General features: G+C 45.8%; 1 protein-coding gene across 1 annotated transcript in view; it reads left to right on the forward strand.

The window, feature by feature from the left end:
• The first annotated feature begins 451 nt into the window (after positions 1-451).
• The window catches only part of THYN1 (thymocyte nuclear protein 1), a 4,063-nt gene continuing 1,797 nt past the window's right edge, over positions 452-2,717 (forward strand). Inside the window, exons 1-4 of the mRNA XM_009871875.1 lie at positions 452-540; positions 1,457-1,686; positions 2,162-2,230; positions 2,522-2,614. Of these exons, the coding sequence (XP_009870177.1) occupies positions 498-540; positions 1,457-1,686; positions 2,162-2,230; positions 2,522-2,614 (435 nt within the window). The 5' untranslated portion in view covers positions 452-497. The remainder of the gene's footprint in view (positions 541-1,456; positions 1,687-2,161; positions 2,231-2,521; positions 2,615-2,717) is intronic.

Here is a 2,717-nt window from a genome sequence, read left to right on the forward strand (position 1 = left end):
CGTTCCGGAAGGGACTTCGCGGGAGGGATCTGGGTGAGCGACAAGCGGAGCCGGGCAGCCCTGGTGCGAGGCTGGAGCGGGGGCAACCGCTCGCCCTTGTCCAGAGGCACAGCCCCTCTTGCGCGGCTGGGAACGGCCAGGAAACTTGGGGCACACAACGGCCAGGCTTGGGCTAAGCTCTTTCGGGACTTTCCTCGCCCAGCGGCGCCGCTGTGGAGCAGAGCAGCCCTGCTGCCGGTGTCCATCACGCTCCGCTGTGCAGGGCCTCCCAAGGGTGTGGTCCTCACCCAGGGCCAGATTTGCACTGATAGAGGAAATGGCTGAGCTCAAGGAAGGGAGTTTATTTACTCTCTGCTTATTGTACAGCTTTCACTGTTCTCTGTCTCGGGTATCTCCGCTTTTTTTTTCAGCTTGCCTGAATAAGCAGCAATTCTTTCTTCTTCTCTCATTCAGCAGGTGCTTCTCAGTGAAGAGAAGATAATTCAACGAGACCAGCGATGCCTTGGCCAAGCAGAAAAAGAGACAAGGGAGCGGTAGCAGGTCTGTGCTGACGTCCTAACTAATACAGCATCTCTCACTTGAGGTTCCGTGCTATAGTGAAAGTACAGACAGTCATCTTAACCGTCTGTCTTTCAAAGCCACGTCTTACAGACAGCATTTCCTCTGTAAAAATGGGCTGAGCATCCATGTGTGACTGAGACAAGTCTGCCAGATATACCGTAGGGACAATGATGTATTCGCAGCACAAGGTGGTTAAGAACTGTAACTCAGGCACATTTATGAAGAGCTTTCGCATCCTCTGTGTTAGAGATGGTCAGTCAAGTCCAGCCAGGGTAGTGGCACAAAGTGATGTGATGCCATCTACAGAAAACCTAAAAGCAAAACCCTTGCACTTGAGGCAACCTTCTTACCCTTTAATCACTTCTTATTAACTGGTTTTTGCTCTCTGGGTCCTGGACAAACAGGGATATAGACCCTCTCTGAACCCGTAGGACAGTGGAGGCTTACTCTTAGGGTTTCCAGCTACTGCAGTAACTGAAATAGCTTGCTTTGCTGCTGAATTTTCTTGTTATTCACCAGACTCATCTAAATGAACTTTGTTGCCTGCAGCTGAATTCTCAGCAATTAATTAAAAAAAGCAACTATACTTCATATGAGCAACATAGTCTTATCCTGAATCTTTTTTTTTTGTTATTAACTATGATTATTAAACTACATTTGCACACATCACATAAAAAAAGAATCCTTATTTCAGGTGCAAACTAGAAATACACAGAAACACTGTTGTGTACTGCTGTGACCTTATGCATAGCATCTGGGGTGCACCAGATTTCTGCTGCAGTCAAATGCCAGTATGTGAAACCAGCTTAGATGACTCAAAATGTTTCATTATGAGTCCTTATCAGAAGCAAAATGTCATTTATCTGAATATTTTTCTTCAATTGTTTCTTTTAAGATAAAAAAGAGCCTGCTGCTAAAATTGCCAAAGCTGAGGAGGAGGCTCCAGATAAGGAGGAAGAAGAGAAGTCTGCAAAACCTCCAGCTGGGAGTTCCAAGTCAGGATGGAAGAACTGGAAGAAGGCAAAAGAATCTGACTCTGGTGGGGAGGAAAGCAAGATAACATATTGCCACTGGCTTCTGAAATCAGAACCAGAGAGCAGGCTCGAGAAGGGAGTGGATGTGAAAGTAAGTACCGACACCTGTCCTCACTTGGCAAAGTACAGAAGCAGTTTCACTACTGTCCAGAGCATTAGTTCCTGAATGCCAAGTTACAGGACCAGGTTGTTTGCAGTATTAATGTATCGTTTGTTCAAATATCGTGTGTTTCCTTCTCAAAACCCACCTGTCTTCCTGGAAACAGAAAGACATAATGCTGTTCTCTTCCAGGGTGACAACCTTGGAGTTGGCTACTTGTAATAAAAGAGGAAATCAGGTGTTGAGGGTGCTTAGCTGTTGTTAGCAGGGGCAGCATCTATTGCAGGCTCTACCTTTATGCTGCTGAGTGTTCCTCCTTTGTGAAGGCTTTTCTTTAGCCCCTGTGCAAACCAAAAAATCTGTGTCAAGTTTGTAGTATAAGTGAGAGCAGCATAATGTAGACAATGAGACAATAAAGATCACGCTAATTCCTGAACTTAACCTGTATTTTCATTCCCTCTGGCAGTTCAGCATTGATGACTTGAAAGCTCAGCCCAATCAGACAACCTTTTGGGATGGAGTGAGAAACTACCAGGTAAGGAGCACGTGTCAAAGGTGGATTCACTAGAAAAAAGGTGGCTCTCCCCACAGATAACTTGTTCCCTTTGCCTGAAGGATTTCCTTTTGAGTTACTCTCCCTGTTTTTAGATGTGCATTTGTCAGGAATCAAAATTCCTGCTTAATTGCCTCTAGATCAAAGGTAGATACAGGCTGGGTAACATTCTGTCAAATCATGCAGTTTTTATTTAGCCTGGTCTTTAGCTTAGACCAGCTATTGTTTCCCTTGACACTAAGAGCTTCAGAGTCTCTCCTTTCCACCTGACAGGCAAGGAATTTCCTGAGAGCCATGAAACTCGGGCAGCAGGCCTTCTTCTACCACAGTAACTGTAAAGAACCTGGCATTGTTGGCATTGTCAAGGTGAGTACCCATTTCTTGTTCTGTGCTTTGCGTGGGGGAAGTAGTCAGCAATGGGCTGTCAGAGAGCTCTTCAGCCCTGCTTCTGCCTCAGCACCGCAGGAAT

Source organism: Apaloderma vittatum, unplaced genomic scaffold (genome assembly GCF_000703405.1).
Source record: "Apaloderma vittatum isolate BGI_N311 unplaced genomic scaffold, ASM70340v1 scaffold29876, whole genome shotgun sequence".
Taxonomy (NCBI): Eukaryota; Metazoa; Chordata; class Aves; order Trogoniformes; family Trogonidae; genus Apaloderma; species Apaloderma vittatum.